The following is a 24602-nucleotide window of genomic DNA, read 5'->3' as shown; positions in this document are numbered from 1 at the left end:
CATGTATGTGAATTTCTGTGGTGTTTATTACCTGCGCAGTGGTTGAGAGTTCAGAAGCCGCCGGGCGTCCCCCGTCCTTGGCAACTACTACGAGATTATATGAAGCTACAGTCTCACGGTCCAAATTGCGATGTGGCCAAATAGTGCCATTGTCCGGATCAATAGTAAAATCGCTGTCTTCTTGATCAATAGATTGAATTGAATATTTTATTTTCCCGTTGATTCCTGAAAATCCAGAATGCATTAACTTTTTTTTTATTAAAACTAAGTGTTATTAAAAAATCTGAAAAGTTTAAATAAATAAAAGAAAACGAAAAAATTAAAAACTTCATTGAAGCGTTCTATACTTATCGTTTATAAATAAAATAACAAGAATAAATAAATACCTAACTAATTGAGAACAAAAATGCATGTATAAGTATATAATAATTTATATAGGTATCATACATATTTAAACACGCAATCGATAATATTTTTTACATCTAAACTAAAGTAAAATCTGAGATTGATCCATATTTCCATACAGAATGATCTTAATTTAATTTCATTAATTAAGGTCTATTATATTAAATATATATGTATATTGTATATGCTATATATATATTTATGAGTTATGGTAAATCATAGTTTTCACGTAGTCGACACACTCGATAAATCAAATTCATTATCCGGCTAATGCCGGTAAAGAGTGCTTGAAAAAAATATGTTTACTAATAAATTATAAAACACATGTTTCCGCCAAACACTTTGTATACAGTATATACTGTCCTATACATAAATACATACATACATTGTATATATACATGCACGTACAGAATATTATGCATCGAAGTAAACTTCGGCGGTGGTTTAAATGTTTACCTGAATCACGATCTGTTGCCATCACCGTCGCCACGATCGTGTTGACAGTAGCGTTTTCGTAAACATCCACATTGTAACTATTTGTCTCAAACACGGGTGCGTTGTCATTTTCGTCGATAACGTTTATGTACACCGTCACCGTCGAGGACAACATAGGCTTTCCCGCGTCCTGGGCTTGGACAGTCATGATGTAGTGCTGCACCTGAACAACGCAAACAGACGACATCGTTATACAACAATAAAATAGTATATACATAATATATCACACAATAGTTAGTAATGACATGAGAATGATTTGATAAATAGGGCTAGGGAGCAAGAGTCACTACCTCTCCCTTCAAATATTTAATTTAGCCCACCCGATAAAGTTAGGTTAGGTATTAATTTTTTTTTTTTTACTATATTATATCAATCAACTCTTAATTAGTGAATCAGTCTTCTCCAAAAGGGAAAAGACGACATGATTCAAAAATTGGTTAGAATTGACTTAAATACTCGCCTCCTCGTAATCCAGTTTGCCAGTTAGGGAGAAGGCTCCCGTATGCGGATCGATGTTGAACACGTCGTTAGCCCAATCACTGATCACCGAATACGTGACCACGCCGTTGACACCCTCGTCCTCATCCACGGCCGTTATGTCACCGATTTTCGTACCCCTAGACCGAGACTCACTCACATCTAGCGAATATACGCTCTTGGCGAACGACGGCGCGTTATCGTTGGTGTCAAGAATCTGTAAACGGGCAGAAATATTAAAATTCTAAACATAATGTTATGAATAATTTTATTTGAAGATATCTCGATTTTGTTTTGTTTATCGTTTATGATAATATATTATATTATATATGGATCTCGGATCACCTCACCAATCAACGCCATCCCGGAAATTCGTGTTTTATGCAAGGCATTATCGATCCGACGCGTTCAAAACAGCGGTATGATGGGACTATTAAATTACTTTTTCTGTTGCGTAAACGTAAACTTGATTCGTTTTGCGATAATGTTTTACTATTTGATTTCAATGTCTAATGGGAACTTTGACACCGCGCCACGGTCTATGATATACGCACAACATGTATTTTATTTCATTATACCCCGTTTAAAATAATTATTAATTGACACGATAAAATATTATTTGCGTAGAGAGCGGTATAACGCCACTTCTATAACTCGGATGAATTAAATTAATAAATTATAACTTACAAATGTAAAACAAAAAAATACTATATATTATGTCTAATATAGGTATGTATGAATGTATGATACATAATACATAGTTAATGAAATACAAGCGAATAGCCGGAGATCGCGTGATGTTTATATACCTAGTATGATAGTATTAGGTTTTAATATTATTATATATACTGCAAAATTGTTTAACGAGTAATATATGGCACGTGCTGTCCGTGCTGAAGCGTCAATATTACGCTGTTGCCGAGAGTAAGAACGTGTTTGGTAAGACAAGAGCTGCACAAATGTTAAACGTGGCAAGAAAATTCGACGCGACCGTAGGGCGTTGATACATTTTAAGTACTTATCGAATATATATAATAATTAATATTTTATTGCTTTTGATGCAACTCCGCGTGTACGAATCGATAGAAATGTGTAAAAACTTTAACTTATAAAATAATTTATACACAGCACAATATTACTTCTACCTATATGTATACCTGATACAAATATATATTTAGGGATCCCACAGTTCTCGTATTTGAATGAAATGTTCCAGTATTTCGACACAAGTTTTGTTAATCGCAAAAATAAGTCCCCTCATCCCTTCCCAAATCAACACCAATATAAATTACAAGTGTAAGTATGATTTAAGAGTCTCGTATTTAAAAAAATTAAATCTGGGAACTCAGATTACATAATTATATTATAATAATAGTACCTAGTGTTATAGTGCTATAATATACTTCGAAGCTACGGATAATATCGCGATATCGAAACAACGTTTTACGTTATTAAAAAAAAAAACCATTCGGTGGAACTGTTTCCGACTTGGCATTTTTGCTTGTACAGGGTCGTACTACGGCACTGACACAGTGATACACTGTACAATAATATTAATAATATATATCGTTATAATACATTAATAAATGTTTTGATCGCACGGCTGACGATAAATTATAGCAAATTGTATCTGTACTTACGACGAACACTACGGACGTGTCGCTGTGGTGAACCCCGTCGGATACGCGTACCGGTAGCACGTGTCTGGGACTAGTCTCTCTATCTATGGGCTTGCGCACACGGACGTTGCCGGTGTACGCGTCCAGCTGCAGCGGCGAGCTACTTCCGCCGTTGTCGCCGATCACCGTGTACGTGAGCGTCGAGTCCAAGTCGGGGTCGGTGGCTTTGAGCGTGGCCACCAGCGATCCGATCGGAATCTCCTCGGAAATCTTGTACTCGATCGGAGTGCTCGGCCACATCGGGCGGTTGTCGTTCCTGTCCAAAATCTTTACTTTCACCTGCAAAACGGGTAACACAAAAAAAAACAATTAAAACACACACGTCAGATGAAGATATTTTTATACGTTAATACGCATACCTAAATATGATGATACAATCTTATGATAATATGCATTACCTATACATAATACCCGTCATAACGAATATACGTCATAAATCATTGGTACACGTTCGCGAATCCGCTCATGCGTAGTTGTCCGTACGGGAGCCAAAATTTTTTTATAAAACAAAAAATAACCTAACGCTAATTGGCTCCATGCTATAGGTTTTTGTTCCCATAATATCACGTCGGTACATACCATATACATAAATATATTTATATTTATTCAAATCGATGTTATCTTATTAAAATAACTTAACGCATTCCGGATCATGTTCTCAAACACCGTGTATTTTCATTCAATGGTGTTACTTTTTTTTTAATGACCCAAGCAATTGCGCCAGAGCATGACGACCAGAAAAACTATCCACTGTTCAACCGTTTAGGCACCGCCTCCGCCCTGGCGATCGCGGACAGACGTATATCCTTGATATATAGGTACTTATATATATGTATATACACACATAATGCAATATAAATCAATAAAGAATAAATATGTGTATATTATGTCCATCATATATAATATTATATATAAATTTCCGTTTTAATTATTCGGAATTATGGATTTTCGTTTTACGTGTATTTATAAATGCATATTTTTATTCGCAGACATGATATTAAAATACATAGAATATCTGTTTAGACGAACAACAGCCGTATATTAACCGAAAATATTTCTGAACCCAATAGTATAGCTATTGGTGGTATTTTACAGTACACGGTACCATCAACTATTCAAATATTATCCCACACCCTAGTATAACTAATTTTCTTTGTGTTAAATAATGTTGTGTAACGAATATTTGAAGTCATTAAAAATAAGTGTTTCTAATTAACAGTAATTATTTAATTTACTTGTTATGGAAATTATAAAATTAAACTATTAAGATTTTTATACAGCATAATTTTTGGTTTTTTTTTAACATTCCTAGAGAAATATAGCCGTATATCTGAACGTTAAAATTTTATTTTTGTAATTTTACAGTATTCAGTATTTCAGTGACAATGTGTTTCCAATTTTTGAATTCAGACACTATAGTAATTCATAAATTTATCTTTTCTTTGCAAACAATTTGCACGCTAAATGAAAACCTGTCCATCTACCTACCTACATCATATATTATATGTACCCAAAGTATGAGTTCAATGTTCATTAAAGACGCTCTATGTGAATCAACACAATTATTAATCCATTGGATTACTAAATATTTGTTTTGTAAGGTTCAATATCAAGAAGAATATAAAAGATGAAATATATTTTTTTTGCTTAAAAACTGAATTTATTATGTGTCATAAATTTATTTTATTTAAATTACACTTTTCATTGTGACCATAACGAATACGTGTGATCTATAATTTTGGACTTCAGCAAAACAAAATTGTATTATGATTGCCTAGTAATATCTACTATATATAAAATATATATAGTATACCTTATACCTGTATAAAAAAAATATATATATATATATTACAATAATTTGAGGGCTTGACAGTTTCAAGGTAAGACAGCGTTTTTTATTGTACAAATTGTTGTTAAAACCTGTTTTCCCAAATAAATCCCACAGTAAGTCAAGTTTTATAATAACAAAGGAACGAAATAATATAATGTTTTCAAATACTTCTTCACCACATGATCTTTAATAAATTTATAATTCTATAATTCTAAAACGATTATAAAAAAATAATAATTATATATTTATAAATAATTATTTTATATTATTTTTAAAAATGTGATCATAATATTATTTCCGATTAGAATTAATAAAAACATGAATGTTTTAGTTTTATTTCACACCTACACGACATCACTATTAATTCATGGACAAAAAAATTAGTTTAGTATCAAAAAAGATAATATGAAATATTTTGTGTACACATAATTAATTTTAAAGATATTTTTAAATATAAGTAACCTACTACAGTTGTATATTTTTTCGATAATTAGTAATATTATAAATCAATAAACGGTTTTATTTTTTATTCACACGTTTTTCTCGACCAATTCGACAATGTTATGAAATAAGGGTACTTGAATAATATATTATATAGAAATAGAATTTGATAAAAAGTAACGTACAGACATTTTTTGAACGGGTAAAAAAATATACATTCTTACTGAACCGGTACATTGTTATTTGGTATTTTTAAACGAGTCTTTCCGCAGGCATCAAAAAAGAGGTACAATTGATGTTAATTAGTTTACTATACCGAAATGGATATATATTTTTTTCTATGGGAATTGTTTTTTTTTTTTTATGATATAGGGGTAACATGTTTATCGGCGGCGGTTAGTTAAAACAAAAATTATATGCCTTCCCGTAGCAGTACACGCGCTGTAGTCTGTAGACACGATTAATAATTGTAGCTATTTATGAAGGTATCGCGTGTGTGGTGTGTAGAACCCAACACATGAGATCGGTTGTAAAATTAAATATAATACAAAACTATTTATTTTGAATTTATTAAGGTTTTTAAGCATTTTGTATTAACGATAAATAATATCGTATTGATAAAGAATTGAATAGCTCGAATTGAAAGCCAAATTTTAACGGTAAAAGTACTTTTTAATAAGTTGTATAGGTGCATCAAAATACTCGACAGCAGATATATTTCTGCTGGAGACACGAGTGATCGTTTTATTTATTTATAACAAAATGCACGCTCTCAATTGAATAGCCTCGTACTATTAAAAAACAATCAAGTAATGATATAGTTGATATGGCTATTAAATTTTAATGGTTATTTGACTGTTGTGTTAAGTTGCTCCTGGAATTAATGAAAATTATACGTGCTTGTACAAGAACAAATTATACAGCCCAATGGCCGGATGAACTACTCTAGCTATACATAGATAGGTTGGTAACTATAGTCTATACACCAACTGACTACCGAAGATCAAACCTATCGTATTCAACCGTTAATAGAGAAGGAGAAAAAATCAAATTTTTTGACACATAATCTTCTAAACCAAACGCCGAAGTCGTTACTCGTTTAACAGTAGGTATATAATATATACATATATATAAGATGATAAATAACATGTTATCCTATTTAAATCCGGATAAAATGTTCATGAATATGATTGGTTAATGATGTTATAACACAGCTCACCATCATCTCGATGGTTCATTTCATTATATTTTAATATACATATATATATATATTATATGTATATATAATATATTATATATGTACCTACAGTCCTACACTATATTATATTGATATAGGTACAAATGATAGATTGGTACATATTGTAAGTATATCGTATATGTATCGACAACCGACCTATGCAAATTCGTTTTAAAAATAAAACCTAGTATTAAATAAACACGTGTTCGGATGTTCAAACAATCAAATTCGAAATCGTTATAGGTTTATAATTTTTTTTTTCTTTATTAAGATTTTAACATTAAAATTATTATACCTCGAACCAACCATTCTGTAACAAGGAAAACATTTATGTGATAAAGGACCGAATAATACTATTAATATACTATTACTGTTAATAAAACAAACAACTCCTATATTTTTTACACGATTCCAATATAAATTTAAGTATATAGGTACATTCGATAATACTTATATTGTTGGCTGGTAGAGCAGTGGTTCAGGAAACGTTACAATCAAGAGTTGAAAAAAGAATTTTTAATCGTTTCCTTTGATGAGAGATCGATAAACAATAAAGTATAGTAAATGTTGAAAAATTCTAAATTATACAGTACACACTTTACATAGGTACATCGATATAAAAATATGTGCAATAAATATTTTTTGAAAAAAAACGGATTTCATAATAATTAAATAGTTATTATTCCATTACTATATACAATTACTGTTAAAGTATCAAATTAATAATATCAGGTAAGTATGTACAGTTAAATCAGAAATGCACAAATTATTTATCACACGTTATTTTAATTTTTTACAATATTTAATCTAAGTTTATTATTACTAAATATGAAAATCAAAACCAATGATCACTGATCAGTGATCACTATGCATAATATTTAGATATTAGTATGTTACGATGATAGTCGACTAAAATATATCCTATCAAACTTGAAGTGGTTTTAAAATTGTATACGTAATTACGAAAAATAAATATAGTTAAATGTGATTTCATATAAGTAATATAAGCAACCTATGTCTTAATTAGTTCTTTAAAAATGCAATAAAATTGAATTTATAACTATTATCATATATGATATATACATGAAGTATAAAGTATACTTTACATTTTATTTTTGAGATTGCCACAAGATACCGTAAGTATAATGTAAATTAGAGCAGTTATATAATTCTTCACTATTACGGCCTATAACGAGGCAAATTTTTTTATATAATTTATAATAATATTACAAGTATAAAACGAACATACTTAATATTTATAATTTGTAGGTATATAATTAATATTTTGTTGGCAATCTTAAGAATATCATTATATTAAGTGATAAAATCTTCAAATATAGATAATACATTTTATTAAGAGGTCGTCGCACCCACATCTCCATCTTACACGTGTACTACATAGCAAATCTTCGTTCACTAATTTCAATAATGTGCTGTTAGTTTTGATATTAGAGTGAATTGACCAATATCAAACTTTTAGGTAAGAAAATTATATGTATTTCCTTTTACGATATTTTAATTTTTCAATGAATTATGAGTATAAATATTAATAAAGAAAATTTTAAGTATAAGTGTATAACCTATAATAAGTGTGCAAGATGGAGACAATATATATGCGTCTCATGATGCGTTTGCGACGTCCCCTAAAGGGCAGCGCTCACCAAAGTAACATGATGCGCGATATAATTAAGTGACGAGTTACTACAAACAAACAAAATTTATTTTCACACCATAAATACCAATTTGAGTAATTTGATGGTTATGTTTGATTGACATGTTCTATACTTGAAAATTTTACATAATCATACCTACTAATAATTAAATATCATATTTTAAATTTTCAAAAATAAATGTATACTTTTTATTACTTAAAAGTTAATATACTATACTGATTTGATTACATTTCGTTGCAATAGAAATTTAAAAATTTATTTTTTGAGACATTTTTAAAGGAAATGTTCCAAAATTTATTAATTTAAAAACAAAACATACACATGTTAAGTTTTAATGATATTTATTTTTATTATTATTAATGAAAAGATTTCCTGAAATAATTATCTAAACTTGATGTTATTGAGATATATATTTTTTTGTTACGTTTTACTTTATATTACAATTTACAATATGTAACAATAAATTGTAAATTGTTGATACAGAACACATAAACATTTCATAATTTTGAAAATAAATCCAATATAGTGTATCACATACTTTATGATCTGTAAATAATAAATATTACAATTTATTAGAATATTTTAGAAAAATATTGATCTGGGAAATTTATATTCGGAAATATTCTACAAATAATAAAATTAATATCATTGATTTAAACAAGTAGTAGCAACTAATTTAATTCATATAAAAGTCTCATCAACTACGCAAACAATTAATAACAACAATAATAAGGACGTACGGGGTACGGCAACTATACAACAATATAATTGATAACTATTGCTTCATTCGAATATAAAAAACAAAAATTAAATTAAAACATATGTCGGTACAAATTAGAACAGCATCTTATTTCAAGTTTAACCTTATAAAACTATATCGTTTATATTATCCCGACACTAATGTAATAATATTGTGTTATGTGAGCAATGCCCATTATTGTAACCTATAGGTAACCTACCTACACCCAGTCATAGGTACCTACCTACTATAATATATTGTATACATTCACCGTACGCGGAACCCACGCAATTTACTATTAGTATAAGTGGTAAGTGGTAGGTTAGTACCTTTACAACTCCCGATACGTGTAAGACGTACGAGTGTACTACTATGGTCTATAATATTATTATGTACTATTGCTAACATCAGATACTACAATACACTATAAACCTTCAGTTTTCAGTTTTCAGTTCTACTATGTATTATATCCATCGATATGATATTATTGTAAAATTATAATGAGTTAGACGGGTAAAAATATTTAGATATCGTCAAATATTACGCTTTTACTATATTGAGTTCACCCCCGCACATGGTTCGTTTGTAAAATATATTTTATAATACTATGTACTAATATACTATATGTAGTTTTATAGTTTATATTGTTATTAGAGTTTTGTATATAATCCGCAGTGACAGTGGCCTTTTTTTAAATATAAATATCTATTTTTTCCCCGGTTTTTCTTCCTGCCGCGGACAATAAGAGTAACACACGCACACGCACATGCACACACATACACACTCACACTTATATATATATATACTATATTATTATGTATATAATATGCCGCACTGCTGCGGCGTATTGTAGGTACCTACCTCTATACTGCGAGTAGGCATATATGAAATATTCATCATTGTAGCAGGAACCCATTATCCAATCGGCAAAATACCTCCAACGGGATTCTGCCGTTCATATATACATATTATTATACGAATGCACATATAGCGGTCACTGTTTTTGTATGCCAATTATTGTCACTTGATTTAATTTCAATAACCGATATAATATTATATATTATTATAATGTGTGTGTGTATATAAACTATAATGCATACACGTACGTGCGTGTGCATATGATGCGTATGGATGCCTACGAGAGTAGGTATAATATGTATAGAAAATAAAAACCACAATAAATACGAAAACTGCATGCCGCCGGTATTATAATATTTAATAGTCAACCAATACGAACCCATACAATTATTGCACTATTAATTATGATGATTAACCACAGTTTTTTTTTTTTTGACGATCTCCGTATATAATACGAAAACTAAAATAAAAATGTACATTATATTATGCACATTCAGTGAGTGTATGTACCGTATAGTGGTCCTGTTTCTTATAAGTTTGAAATCAGTACCTTTAGGCGTATTTGCGGTCTGTAGCGTGCAGTGTTCGCCAATGGGGAGCAAGAAAAGGAAAATATTATTCAGACGCTATCGTGAGAATGTGGGCGTGTCCAAAATGTTGAATCTATTCAATTCCTTGTGATTAAAATCAACGTCTAGCCCCGTTTATTCAATGTTATCACATAAGTCGTTAAAATGAAAAACGGAATAATTGTGTCGTTTTGCAAAAGCCTCGGAAGTGGTAGATTCATAATATATTTTTATGGTATATGCGAGTTGATCTTTATAAAAAAAACATTCTCGAATTATTTTTATCGGACGTTTCTATTATATACGTGTCTATAATATGTCATGTGGTTTTTGAACTTCGAAAGTGCCCAGAGTTACTTGTATAGTTCCATACTTATAATATGTCTTAAATATTTTCACAGATAACTCTTTATAACATACGCGACCATATAATAAAAACATAGCAAAATCTTCAACTGTCAGTTTAATTTATCGTTATAAAATAAGTGTTTCCATCGCACCGATGCTATCTTTTAGCTGTACGCCAAGATGAAACCAAAAATGATAAACTCTAAAATATACGTCCATCTGCAGTTGCATAATTACTAAATGACCGAAAGCCGTGCGATCTTTTTTAGTGGTAATTTTTCTAATTAACTTCGCGGGTTTGTCAATAAACATGTTTTACATTTATTATCGCCCTATTCCAATACAAAATGGTTAAAAACTATTTTTATTAGACACTCCGATTACGATAACTCTAAAGCACTCTCGTGCACATTAGCATACTGATATATCTATATATACATTATTGAGCATGGTTATAGACGAGATGATATTATAAATTCACTTTTTTTTATGCACCACTATAATAATGCTAACAACATCGGATACGCTTTGAAATTATACATTTTTAAAAGAAAAAATTTATTTTATATAAAAAAAAATAACATAATATTGTTTTTTTATATATTTTATATTAAGTTAAGTACCAATATAGCAGGTATATTATATTATATTAAATATTAAAAATAATAGTAACATAAAAATTATAAAGGGTTATTCAAATTCTACGGACACGCAACCATTTTAACCGTCTTGTGTTGTTACCAATAACATAATACTAAATAGTAAATATAATAAATTCAATGAACGTTATAAACATTTTTTATTTCAACGAATTATTATTATTTATAGGTACCCGTAAACGTACATGATACAAAGCACATATTTTATCAAGTAGGTAAATATACCCATATATATAATATATATATATATGTTATATGTATATCAGTATATCCTTTTTTTTAAATTAAAACTATAATATAATGATGATAATTTATTATAACAGATAATAATATATACGTAAATACAATAATCGTGTTTCTTTGAGGTTATTTGAAAACAATATTTTTGTATTTTATAGACGGCCGTACAGATACAATATTATAATGTTGAGTAGAATAAAAATAAAAATATATAATACACATTGCAAAACATGAAAAAAATAAAATATTTTTTAATTTGATCCAACACGCCATTGTATAAAGCATTTGATTTCTAATGAGTAAAAATAAGAAAAAAACTCAAGGTGTTTTAACTCCTTAAAGGATAGTCATTTACTTTCGGAATTGCGTGTAATAATAGTTTAATCCATAAGAGGATACTGTACTGTTCATTGTTCACCTTCGTAAGTAAAGTTTTTTTTTTTGTACAGATGTTGAGAATACTCTAACCATATTTATCTGACGAGTTATATATACGCATTCCAATATGGCAGTTTATGCAATTGACAGACAACTCATATATGGGCGTATATTCAGGGAGGGGCTTGAAGGGTTAACACATACATAATTCCCCTCTAAGTTAAAATACCCCTACATAATAATCAACAATTTTATGATTTGACAATTTATACAATAAAAATCACGCTCAAGCGCGAGCCAAATTTTTCAATTGAACATCTGCTTCTGTTGGAATTGTGTTCTAAACTCTTTGTGTGTAGATATTTTTATGGCCCGCGCTGTACGTACCCAGCTGGTAGAATAATATTATTATTGAATAGGGATTTATTCCCTCAACCGGCGCGACATTTTCAAAGGCCGGATATCATATATCAAATAAACAATTGGGCTTACAATAACTTTTTACACCTGTGGTAAAATACAATTTTAAATGTTAATAACATATTGGGACTAGAATTTTATTTTTATTTGACTTTTAAAATGTACTACGAGGTTTACATTACATAACTACCAATATAATATCAATATATTTTCATATAGAAAATTAAACATTGCATTACGTTATAATTGCTTTTATACAAAACATTTATTTACACATAATAGGTAATATACTAATAGATATGTAGAATGAATAAATAATTAGGTATATTGTAACCAGATATAAGGATATTATAGAATTGGTTTTGCATTGTGATAAAATTACATTTTTACGTATAATATTATACACCTATAACAAAGATATCAAATGAAATTCTTAATTAATTTATCATCGATTACCTATATCGATAGTTAATAATTGTATTTTAAATCATAAAATCATATTTTTCCAAAACGTTTATAATTTATGTACAAGATATATATCATTTATATGTATATATATATATACGTATAGTGCATTATACACTACCAATCGCGAGATTTAATACTCCGTAAATTTTTCTAATTTGTTAGTCAATTAAGCCAGTTTTTCAATACGATTTATAGGCAGATGAAAATTAGTTGTAAATTTAAATAGTATGTTCTGATAGATCTGATCGTGTTAAAGTCGGAAAGATAAACGATGCTATTAAATTTTACGATTAATTAAGTTAAGGAAATACCGGTGACTATCGGAACATAAAAAATAGTTTTAAAATATTAACAATCGTTAACAATTATTCTTCAAAAGTAAACTTAATTTCCGATGGTTTTGAAATTATATAGTTTATTAGCTAGTAACATAAAAAAAAACCATAAAATCATAAATTCTTGTACACCGTGCCAAAATAATATTAGTAAATAAAAAGATATGTTTCATGGTTTTTATAGACGTCATGTAAGCATCCCAAACTCACACACGGACTGCCAGTTCGAACCTTGACATTTTAAAGTTACACGGGTTTACACGGACCAAATGGAACAGTTATCCAAAGGATTAGCCGACGATAGTATTATATATCTATACATATTCAAAGCTATTTTACACGTCCAATTCTCTAGTATGCCGGTGCTCCATAGGCCGGTTTTAGAAATATTTGTGAATATTATAATATATTATAATGGTACCAACGTCAGTTCGCTAAATATATATATATATATATATATATCGTCGAATGAGCTGTCTGCTTTGTATTTAATCATCCAATGGATTTGCGTCGGGTTAAGACAACTGACGAAGTGGCTGAGCAGCAATAGATTGGGAGTTATATTCATTCGCCGTGCCTCGCGCTGTACAAAGACGCATTAATTCTTCGGTACCGGCACGCGGCGTACAAATAGGGTAAAAAATAAACGGAAAAAAACGTTGTTTTTTTATACATAAATAACGTGTTCAACATGTTCATAAAATTACAGTTAAAAAGGGTCGCGATTTCCAAAACTCCGGCAGCGTAATATCATAAATTGTCAAGTAAATGTTCGTTGTTTGTATAAAGGTAACCAATAAATGTGATAATAATGACACTGATATTTATGACATGTATTTGTCGGCTGAGCAAAACCTTATTACCTGTTCTGAGCAATGTAAACATTAAAATTTCGAAGGATAAGTAAACTTAATATTTTTAAAATAAGAAAATGAAAGTAAAATATAAGGTATCTACTCAAACATTAAACAAATATAATTACCCTAATACACAATATGCTCCTACATATACGTAAAAATACAATTTAACAGCAATAAAAATGCATTACCTATATTATTTATATTGCATTATTATTATTTTTTGTTAACACATAACCCCACAGTTCCGAGTAATAATACCTTATGTGATCGTATAAAATATTAATTTTTTACATGCATTTTACAAATCTATAATGAATATATAGTTTGTTTACAACTTCAAATGTTATTGTACTTACTCATATTTCAATCGATTTATTGCACCAAATTTAGAATAACGAATCAAATAAATTCTATAAAGCTTAATAGTATCAATAATAAGAGTTCTAGTATATTATAATATTTTAAGTATGTTTAATTTTAAAAGACAATTTTTTTCTAAAAATAACAAATTCACGGTAGATATATATAATGAAATTCACGTAATGAGAAATGACATAAAAACAATTATGTCCCAACTCGACCCTCCCTCCCCACCGAACATACACAATACTTAAATGCACAGTAGACGGGTCCGCGTGTTACGTACATTCCATTGTTCTAAACAAATTTCAAGACTTCTGCAGCGGACCCCCTGTAACCGTCCCCCACACACTACACAGGAATAGGTAACTCGTCGACTACTACTGATCCACTTTGAACTCACCGCGGTCTACCAAAATCCGGAATGCCTAGCTAATTGCAGCCTAGCGAATCGAATAAATCATACAGTAAGCGAACAATAATAACAATAATGATAAAGTTTCGGACGCCGAGACGCGAAGTAGAAGAGCAAAAAAGAGGAGAAGGAGAAGTTGTAGGATAAAAAAAAATAAATAAATAAAAAAATACCTGAATGTGACCGGTTTTCGGTGTCTGCGATCCAACGTTAGTAGCATAAACGTGCACAACGTACTGGTCGGCGCCACCCTCCCTGTCCAGCATCGCGGCCGTGTAAAGCACGCCCAGTTTAACGTCTACGGAAAACATCCGATCCGCCTGCTGCCCGTTGAACCCGGTCACGTTCACCACGTAGTATTCAATTTGCCCGGGCAACGGGTCCATCCTCAGCACGCTTGTGCCCAATGGTTCATTTTCGTATACGGACCCTTCATAGTCCCTCAGGTCAGCCAGCTTATCAACGCCATCTGTGTCCGTTAGTAGAGTGATGTAGGCGTCGGTCGACTTTCGTTCCGACTGCACCGCCTCGTCTGTGGCACGCACCGTCAGCTTGTACGACCTTTCTGGCCGGGTCAACTCGCGGCGCAAACTGATTGCTCCCGATGTTCGATGTATGGAAAATAGTTCCGAGTCACCGCCTACCATTTCATAGGTCACCAGCCCGTTTGTACTAGTGTCCATGTCTCTAGCCAGAGCATGCATGATAAGTGCACCGGCGTGCTTGGCCCGTATTAGTCCGGTGTCCACAGAAACAAACACGGGAGCGTTGTCGTTTTCGTCATCCACTATAATAGTAACAGTTTTTTCAGCTGACAGCCGAGTTTCCACTGGCATGGCTTGGTCAATTGCTGTGACAGTTAGTCTATACGTATCCACGTATTCCCTATCGATGGGTAACACAGTGCTTATCACGCCCGTCTTTTCGTTTATTTTAAAACTTCGCCTATCATTATCTGGTTGTTGTTGTGTAATAGAATAGTGTACCAGACCATTTAGTTCAGAGTCCGGGTCGTCGGCGACCACATGTACGATGGACGTTCCCGGTTCCAGATTTTCAACGATTTGTCGTACAATGGCCGTACTTGGAAACTGAGGTGGATTGTCATTACAGTCCAAAACAGTTACGTGGAACGCTAGTGCTGAGGACAGCCTGGGGTTGCCATTATCGTAAGCAGAAATGTTTAACACGTATGCGCTGATGTCTTCATAATCAAGTCGCTTGTGCAAATACAGTACACCGGTAACAATATCGATATGAAATGTATCACGTCGATTACCAGATACTATAGAATAATGTACTTCACTATTCACACCTAAATCTGGATCAGTAGCGCGGAATCGAACTAATTCGGTGTTCACCGTAGCGTTCTCAAAAATTGACACGCCCGACGGAGGAGACTCGAATTTTGGCGGATTGTCGTTATCGTCTAATACTTCTACGGTGACTGTTGCCGAAGCGTTAAGTCGCACATTCGTGCCGTTATCGTGTGCAGTAACTCGTAACATGTATAATGCACGTGACTCCCTGTCCAGAAGCGCATTGATTGTAATCATACCAGTTCCATTGTCAATTCTAAATTTGTCATCATCCCCGTCCTCCATGGTGTAATGCACAGCACCGTTTTGCCCATCGTCTTCGTCAGTTGTATATACTCGTAACACATGCGTACCAACTGGTGACCCTTCTGACACTTGTACTCGATAAGGTTGTCGGAAAAATCGTGGTCGATTATCGTTTACATCATTTACATAGACGTTCACCTTAGTTTTATCATAAAGTGGGTGTTTTCCGTTATCTGAAACTGTAGCTTCCAATGTAATAACATTTTGACCTGTAGCCCGGATCAACTGTTCTCTGTCAAATTCCCGCTGAGTCCTGATGAACCCATTTTTTGGATCGATCCAAAAGTCCGTTTTACAATTGATTAGAGAGTATGTCAACTCGGCGTTTCGACCCGTGTCCCGATCAGTAGCCGATAATTTACCCACAAATGTACCAGCTGGTTCATTTTCGTTGATGTGAAAATCAAATGTGATTTTGGCAAATTCCGGTTTATTGTCGTTCTCATCGGTCACATGTACGATGGCCACTACAGATGAACTACGAGCTGGTGTGCCCGCGTCTCGAACTACTACAGAGAGTGCGTAATAATCTCTGCTTTCCCTGTCCAGACGATGTTTGATGTATAACATTCCATCCGGAAAAATTCCGAAATTTCCTTCCACGTCTCCTTCTTCAATGGCGTATGATAATCTAGCATTGGAACCATAATCTCCATCCGTAGCTGTTAAACCAAAAAATCTACTATTGACGGCAGTAGCTTCGGAAAGTGACGATTCGTATGAAGTTTGATCGAATACAGGAGTATGATCATTTACATCTTGAATAGTGAATAGAACTACATGTTTAGCACTGAGTGGGGGATTGCCAGAGTCAGTGGCTATAATTTCGGCGGCTATTACGGTGCCTGGGGCTGTATATACCGGCTTATGCAGATACACGATTCCGGACGATTCGGTGATACGAAACAGGCTGTCAGGTTTGGATACCAATCGGTAAGTTACCCGGCCATTCAACCCAACATCCTTGTCCTTAGCCCTTGCTACACACAATTCTTGTCCGACGGCAGTATTTTCGTAAAGATCCACTTCGTCGATTACTGTGACAAATTTAGGTTCATTGTCGTTTACATCCAAGATAGTTACATTTACCAAAGCAGAACCAAACTTTAGACCAGCCCGCGCTCCAATACGTATACTGTAAAATGACTGATTTTCCCGATCGATTTTCTTCCATGTTGTTAAGACTCCGTTTCTATCTACCCGGAAATTTCCATTATCACCATTCAATATGAAATAAGCCACATCGGCTTTAATGTCTTTAACTCGAACCCGACCCACTTGTCGATTTGAAATCGGATCTTCTTGGCCACTGTGGTCTTCGTAAATTTGAAACGAATATCCCTCAGCTGTGTCGAACTTGAGTGTTTCATCGGCATTTTTTATGATTTCTACATATGCATCTTCAGCTGCTCGCCGGCCATCTCTATCTACCGCTGTTACGTTTAGACGATATATAGATTTCGTAAGATCTCCACTGCTCTTCAAGTAAATCGATCCATCACGTGCGTCAATATAAAAAAGGCCCGAGTCACCGCCACTAGCTAATCGATATTCAACAACTGCGTTTTCTCCTTCGTCAATATCATATGCTGAAACCGTAAGAATACTAGAGCCGGTCGAATGATTATCGCCAACAAATGCTACATATTGTTGTGGATAGAACACAGGATCATTATCATTAACGTCTAGCACATCAAGTATGACAGTAGCTGTGGATGATTTGGGCGGAGATCCTTGGTCTTTGGCTAATACTTTGATTTTGTATTCCAGTACCTTTTCTCTGTCAAGTTGTGTTTTAGCTGTTAATTGACCTGTCAACGAATCGAGCGCGAACGCACCCTTATACTTGTACTGGACTTCAGGATGTAAACTGTATGACACACTACCATTGGTGCCTTGATCGTGATCTGATGCCGTCAACATGGCTACTAAAGTATTTTCCGGTACATTTTCCAACATTTTTACAACAATTAATTCTTGTGTAAATTCAGGTCGTTCGTCATTTTCGTCCAAAACAATAACTTTTAATTGTGTGTACGCCCATTTGGGATTAGGGCCACCGTCTCGAGCTGAAATTTTTATCTCCGCGGCACCCATTTGTTCGCGGTCTAGTCGCCCTTTGAGTGTCACTAATCCGGTATCCGGATCAATGTCAAACCATCCGAAAGCGTTACCTGACACAATCGAGTAGTAAATCTGAGCGTTTATACCGGTGTCTTCGTCAGTGGCCGTAATGCTGGCCACGTACGTGCCCACAGGCGACAGTTCGCTTAGTGTCGACGAGTATTCACTTTTTTCAAATACCGGTTCATGGTCATTGATGTCATTGACGTATATCAGTAGATATGCCATAGTGGTCCTGGCAGGGGTCCCTTTGTCACTGGCCAACACGGTAAGATTATATTTATTAATCTGTTCCCTGTCCAAAACGCCGTGAACGCGAACAATGTAGAAGCTCTGCGACGATTCCAATCGGAAATGATTCATCTCGTTACCAGATATGATTTCTATGGTCGTTTCACCATTGAGCCCCTCGTCAGGATCCATAACAGACACGGCGGCGACCACGGAACCGTTGATCGCATTTTCGTCTACCGTCGCGTACGCCGCGTTCGCTGGGAAATACCGGAACCTTATTACCGGGTCGTGATCATTGGCGTCGATCAAACTTATGGTGACGTAGGCCCGGCCGTCCTGTCTAGGTGATCCGTGGTCTCGAGCGTGAACAGTAAACACGCAGCTCTTCGGACACGATGCCCTCGACTGCTGGGTGTGTGGGCAGTTCTGTTGCGGACAGTCGGGAACTTCCGTCGTGTATATGGCACCTGTTTCCGGGTCAACGCGGAACCGTGTGTCCGATGTTTCCGGCAAATAGTATACGATCCGGCCGTTTTCACCCAGATCGGCGTCCGTGGCCGTCACCTGTAGCGCGAACGTACCCGGCGGCGCGCTCTCGTTCAACCACGCACTGTAATCCGTATGCGCGAATACCGGCGGGTTGTCGTTGACATCGAGTATGGTAACGTTGACCGTCTGGTAACCATACCTGGTAGGTACACCACCGTCGCGTACGGATATGTTGAGCTGATAGAACGACACGGATTCCCGGTCCAGTTTTCCGGTAGTCTGCAGATACAAATACGTGAGATCGCCACTCGGGTTGGACGTGATATCCAACCGGAACTTATCATCCACATTGCCGGCAACAATCCGATAATCAGACGACACACCGTTAGCGCCCGCGTCCTTGTCTGTGGCTGTATCTAGGAGCACCTTATTGTCGGGTGCCGCACTTTCCGGGAACGATACAGATATGACCGGCTCCGGAAATTCGGGCGCGTTATCGTTGACGTCGGCTACTAATATGCGAACCTCGATCGGGTAGGTAGGCTGGCTGGACAGCACAATCAGGTCGTACCTGTCATTGGACAGCGACTCCCTGTCCAGTATCTGCGCCGTGGATATCTCGCCGGTGGTGGCGTTCAGTATGAATTCGTCGGACGGCTCGTTGAACCTGTACGCGAACCCTGGCCTGACCGGTATCCGCCCTACGGCTGTGCCTTTCGGCTGGCCCTCTAACACTTCCAGCTGAACCCGAGCGTTGTTGTCCACATCGCCGCTGGCGCAAACCATCGACGACGGTCCTACCACCAACGCCAACACTACGCATATCACGGCGATCCATGACATTATGCGAGGGGTGACCCCTTTCACACCGTATCACCCGGTCATTACATTCGCGCGCGCGCACCTGAATAGGTACGCTCTTTCACATAGGTACCACTGAACACTTTACTAAAAACTACACTCACAGCACTACCGTAATCCATGTGCGGCGGCGACGTCGACGACGACGGTCACTTCGGTCCGGAATCAAAGCCACTGTAGTACTATATTATTATTATTATTCAGTAAAAATCTTAAACGCGGAAAGATACCAGAGTTTGGCGTGTGCGCACACGCGAATAAAATGCGCACATGCGAACACTAGCGAACGGTTAAAAACGACAAAAAAAAATTAAAAATCACGACTCGTCGGATCGTTATAATGATAATATATCGCGCCCTTGTACGTGCAGGGTAGAAAACTACGGCGGATCGACGACTACGATGTACACACGCACGCGAAATAACTCTACTACCGCACACACGTATCGCAAGACGGAACGGCCGAGTGTGTGCGCGTATACTGAAGACTGGTTTGGTTCGGTCGGATCAGCGGCGGTGGCAGCGGCCGGCTCGGTCGGATCCGAAGTGGAAACATTCTTTCGGTCGGCCCCCTTCTGCGCGCGTTCCACACTAACCCCGCCGGCCACACGGCCATACTCATCGCCACCCGCCCGCCCGCCCAGCCGTCAGAACCGTGTGTTCTCCGACCCCCGTCGACCCGCTTCACGTTCACGCGGCGGCGGAGAGCCCGTTTTTACCTGTCAAGATTACCCGCCGCAGGCCCAATGCTTACGTGTGCGTGTGCGTGTATGTCCGTACGAGTGTGTACGTCCATACTGTTGTAAGCGGGTGTTTGTGCGAGAGTGTGTGTGTGTGTGTGCGCGCCGGTCGGTCGGCCAGGTCGTCGTCGTCGTCGGCGGCGGCAGCGGTGGTGCTTGAGTATTTTACTGCTGTTCGGATATACACGGCACAGGTTCTAGTTGAAGGTATTCAAGATGGCTGCACCCCGTTCGCCACTCGCCCACCACCGGATCGCTCATATTATGTTTAAGTGCGTGTGTGTGCGTGTGTGTTGTTTGCGCGCGTGTGTGTACCGACGATAACGGGGGGATTCGCCGTGCCCGCGCCCGCGCTCGTTTCGTCCGTTTGCCCGCGCGCTCGCGCCCATTCATGCGAGTGCGTCCGCGCTTTGTGTCCGGTCATCTTGCACTATTTATTATTATTATTATTATTTTTAAGAAACAGCAGTGGCATCCGAATAGTATTATAATATTATCATTTATTACATTATTGTAAGAGACCAACGTTTCGCGCATCATTCGTTCCATTTCTGCGCATATAATATAATATATTATTATGCAATCGTCTATCATCATATTATTTTACCTATCGCGTAATAATATTTTGCTAATAATTTAAATATCAGTATGTATGCGTCCGTAGCTTAGTATAAATCTTACCGGCGGCGACGGTTCGCCACACTAAATATGTACTCGAACTCAATACACATGATATTATTTAGTGAACCATTTAGGTTCTGGGTGTACACAAAGAGCCTTTTGCCGGATGCCTAAGCTACAATAACGGAAAACGGTATTTGATTCGTATACAATCAAAAATCAACGACCGCAATCCCAATAATAAAAACAACAATAATTGCCGAATTTGATCGGAAAGATATACACACCTGTCTTTCGCCTGTGGTCCACTACGGCAGTGAGTACCCCTCCCGCCGCCACCGTCGCCAACACCAACGTTTCCGCCGCCCAATAAACGTTTATTGGTGCCGACCAAACCGTCAATTATCGACGTTTTGTTTTTAATTTTTCGTGTTTTTGTTACAAAATACGCGTGTGCTCGTATAATATGATATATTTATATTTCGTTTTTTGCTACATATATTATTATATATTAATAAATTATATTATAATATCGGAAATATTTTCGTATAAGACATCTATTTTCGAAAAAAAAAAAAAAATCGTAAAATACATCAGCGAGCACCGTCCGTAATATAACTTCGACGACGTTTTTGATTTTTTTTTTCACGGTATGCACGCGACGTTCTTGTGCGTAGGAAAAAAAGAAGAAAAATAATAACGTAAAATAATAAATACACAGCAACAATGTCGTCCACGCGGCAGACAGATGGTGCCTATTCAATATTTTTGTGTCCCATCTCTCTTAAAGTATACGCATATGATTTTTCTGTGTAGAAGAAAAAAAACACGTTGTTTGTCTATACCTACTCTATCAGGTAGCTGGTAGCAGAACGCACTTCTCGAGTAGGTACGAATCCGTAAAGAAACGTGTGGCTTGCGCGCCGGGGGTTACGAGAGTCTCGTAACGAGCGTTGGAAAAATTCAACATCCAACGATTTGTACCCGTTTGGTCATTTGTCCGTCTGGCATTTAGTACACGCCGGGCCTGTTGAACAATCAGCTACGGATATAAATATTGTTTATTTTCCGTTTAATGTGACGTCGTCGAAACGCTATGTCCGATAGGAATTTAGCTTGCATTTACGTATCTTATTGTTTGTAAATCGATTTTTGTAAGTTAACTATTACTAATATTTCAGTTGGTATATCGTAGACCTGGTACCCTATATTACGTATAATATGTTGTCACGTCTTGTCAAGTTATAGGCGGCGGTCAAGCATTAGTTTGCTCGGATAATTTATATTACGTTGTAGTGGACCATATTTTGATGAAAGCTGCAGATTAATGAGAACTTTAAATAAACTTATATGACGTTATTAATAGTTTTATAACAGTAAGTCATTATATCTATAAAATACGTATGTTGTAAAAATAGTGTTAGTTGTTACGGAATACAGATAATGAATAAATTGTCTTTGTTAATCACGCGCGTTCAATTAAGTTTATTTATTGCACTTATAATATTCAGTAAAAATAATTTAAAACTAATTAACAGCTTATTAATCACATTTTTGTATTGTTTTGTAATAAATAAGTCGTTAATTTTGTTCGTAGTTTTATAGGCAACTACGATTATAAGTTCAATAACAATCCAGTATACCTGGTAATTTTGATTATATTATTGTATTACATTATTCGGTAATTAATTTGACTTGAATATATCACTTCCAACCTTTTCACTCAGCCCTTCAGTCATTTATTTGTTTTTTTAGAAAAACGAATCACGGTATATGTTCATTTATTTCAAACTAGTACCTTATTATTGCTTAAATGTTATTGTAATTTTTAATAGTGGGCACTGTTTCCTGCAATTTAGATCTGTGAATGTAAGCTTATAATAATTAATTAAAATATTAAATTTCAAAAATCTTTATGATTTTTAGTTTTTACTACAGTTGAATTTTGTAAAGTATTTGACAATTGATTAATATTTCTTTCTTATCATACTATTTACACATATATTATATATTATAATATACATCTCAATATATGGGCATACTTCAAAAGGCCTCTCAAAAAAACTTGGAATATTATCAATCGTACCTAATTTAAATGGTGTTTTTCTTAGACCTGTACCATACTAACCAAATATCACGTCACCTGAATTCAAAAGAATTAGATTGAAATTCAATTTTATTTTATTTTCACGTTTCACCTTGAATGAATTGTAAACATTATTTTATGAACAAGAACCCCAAAATATGTCAATTGCATGCCTCCGTCATTCGTTATAGGTATGTAGATATGTGTCCAACACACATAATGTGTGTGAGTGTGTGTATACATAAACTATAAGAATAACAAGTATATAGGTACTACCCGATGCCACAGTAATAGAAAAATTTGTGCTCGTATATCCACGTAGGCATACGTATAAATATATGATATATATATATGTATAGTAATCGTAGGCCGTAACGAGTGTTGGGAAATTCAACATCTAACCTTTTGTACGAGACTTGTTTTGTTCATTTGTTCGTCCGGTATTTGGTATCTACACGTGACCGGTTAAGTACCATCTTACAAACATTTTAGAGTTAATCGGTTCAATTATTTATTAGTTTCTCATTTTTATGCGCAGTCCAAATTTACCTCACATTCTAACAGGTGTAAAAAAATTTAACTTTGCCATTTTCGGTTGATTAATCGCAATCGATTTAGATTTTTATTTTATTTTTAATGCAAAATGAAATGTACATATTATAGTATATTACATTTAAGCGTATTCAAATAAAAAAAGCATAGTTCTTATAACGAATGGGACAGTGCCAATACAAAAGACATATAGGTACCCATATTTAAATAAAGTAAAAAAATGTAGGTAGGTAAACTGCACATACCTACATAATACATAATATATAATATAATAACGTATTTACGTATAGAGGTACCTGGTACCTGGTACAGGTTTCATCCGAATATTATGCCCCCTATTTACACGAGTTTCAAAAGACTGCTATTATTGTAGATGGTTCTTT

The 24602-nt window shown here is 34.9% G+C and overlaps 1 protein-coding gene across 1 annotated transcript in view; it reads right to left on the bottom strand.

Moving 5' to 3' along the window:
- The window catches only part of ft (cadherin-related tumor suppressor fat), a 36681-nt gene extending 15973 nt beyond the window's left edge, over nucleotides 1-20708 (bottom strand). Inside the window, exons 1-5 of the mRNA XM_089221356.1 lie at nucleotides 15061-20708; nucleotides 3018-3335; nucleotides 1361-1594; nucleotides 862-1063; nucleotides 32-225 (exon numbers count right to left, since the gene is read on the bottom strand). Coding sequence (XP_089077482.1) covers nucleotides 32-225; nucleotides 862-1063; nucleotides 1361-1594; nucleotides 3018-3335; nucleotides 15061-20202 — 6090 coding nt within the window. The 5' untranslated portion in view covers nucleotides 20203-20708. The remainder of the gene's footprint in view (nucleotides 1-31; nucleotides 226-861; nucleotides 1064-1360; nucleotides 1595-3017; nucleotides 3336-15060) is intronic.
- Nucleotides 20709-24602: the final 3894 nt, after the last annotated feature.

Source organism: Diuraphis noxia, unplaced genomic scaffold (genome assembly GCF_037042655.1).
Source record: "Diuraphis noxia isolate RWA-SAM2 unplaced genomic scaffold, SU_Dnox_SAM2 contig0002, whole genome shotgun sequence".
NCBI classification, from domain to species: Eukaryota; Metazoa; Arthropoda; class Insecta; order Hemiptera; family Aphididae; genus Diuraphis; species Diuraphis noxia.
The sequence above is the reverse complement of the archived record's forward strand: the minus strand, read 5'-3'. Positions and strand labels throughout refer to the sequence as shown.